Source organism: Cariama cristata, unplaced genomic scaffold (genome assembly GCF_000690535.1).
Source record: "Cariama cristata isolate BGI_N322 unplaced genomic scaffold, ASM69053v1 scaffold22463, whole genome shotgun sequence".
Classification (NCBI taxonomy): domain Eukaryota; kingdom Metazoa; phylum Chordata; class Aves; order Cariamiformes; family Cariamidae; genus Cariama; species Cariama cristata.
The window spans coordinates 3,510-4,427 of NW_009610433.1; the positions used below are offsets into that span (position 1 = coordinate 3,510).

At 65.5% G+C, this 918-nt stretch overlaps 1 protein-coding gene across 1 annotated transcript in view; it reads right to left on the bottom strand.

The window, feature by feature from the left end:
• Nucleotides 1–897, bottom strand: part of AIM1L (absent in melanoma 1-like) — a gene marked incomplete at its 5' end in the record, with an annotated part of 2,889 nt that extends 1,992 nt beyond the window's left edge. The window contains 3 exons of the mRNA XM_009697889.1: nt 129–268; nt 454–583; nt 779–897. Of these exons, the coding sequence (XP_009696191.1) occupies nt 129–268; nt 454–583; nt 779–897 (389 nt within the window). The remainder of the gene's footprint in view (nt 1–128; nt 269–453; nt 584–778) is intronic.
• Between the last annotated feature and the right edge of the window lie 21 nt (nt 898–918).

A 918-nucleotide genomic window follows, 5' to 3' on the forward strand; every position in this document is an offset into this window, starting at 1 on the left:
TTGACATGGCATGGCATGGGATGGGAGGGGAGGGGATGGGATGGGATGGGCAGAGCGTGGTCACCCTCGGGCAGGGAGATGACACCCACCAGCCGGGGCAGGGGACAGCAGGGCTGGGACTCACTTACATCCCGCCTTTGACGCGCACCGACAGCACGTGGTTGTTGAAACCCTCTGCCTGGAGACTCCGCACTTCGTTGTTCAGCTCGATCTCCTTCCCCTCGAAACACTCCAGCCCGTGGAGGAAGATGGAGGGCTCTGAGAAAAACTGCAGGATGGGGGAAGAGACGAGGCGGGAGGAGGGGGGCAGGCAGGAGGAGTGAGCACCCATGGGTGCAGAAAGGCTCCAAGGCCGGAGAGCCAGCACTAGGGGTACCCGTGGGAGGGGAAAAAGGTTCCTGGGGGCTTTCTGCCCCGGGGCCAGTGGGAAGGGAAGGAAGGGCTGGTACTGACCACTGGGACCTTCTTCAAGGAGCGGATGGCGGTGGAGGCGAGGCAGCCCATGGCGATGAGCGTGGGGTACTCGCCCTCGGACAGCACGTGCTGCTCCCCCGCGAAGGACTGCCCGTCGAACAGGATCCAGCTGGCGGGGAGGATGGTGCCCAGGCTGACATGGCCATTGTGGTGGGCATCCATCCCTTCTGGGGCCCCCCCAGAACACCTCCCATCCTGCCCACCCTCTCGGGGACCCCCCACGAGTGCCTGTGGGGCTGCTGGCCAGGGCGATGTCCCTGTTCTCGTCCCGAGCCGGAGGCAGCGAGGCCCTGGGACACCCTACCTGCCCCCGCGGACTCTGCAGGAGCGTGGGATGAAGGTGGTGGGCAGAGCATCCTGGTCCTCCTCGAAGGCAATGTGATCCCCCAAGAAGTCGGGCTCTGAGAAGAGCAGGATCTGGGGAGCGGGAGCGGAGGGGCTCGG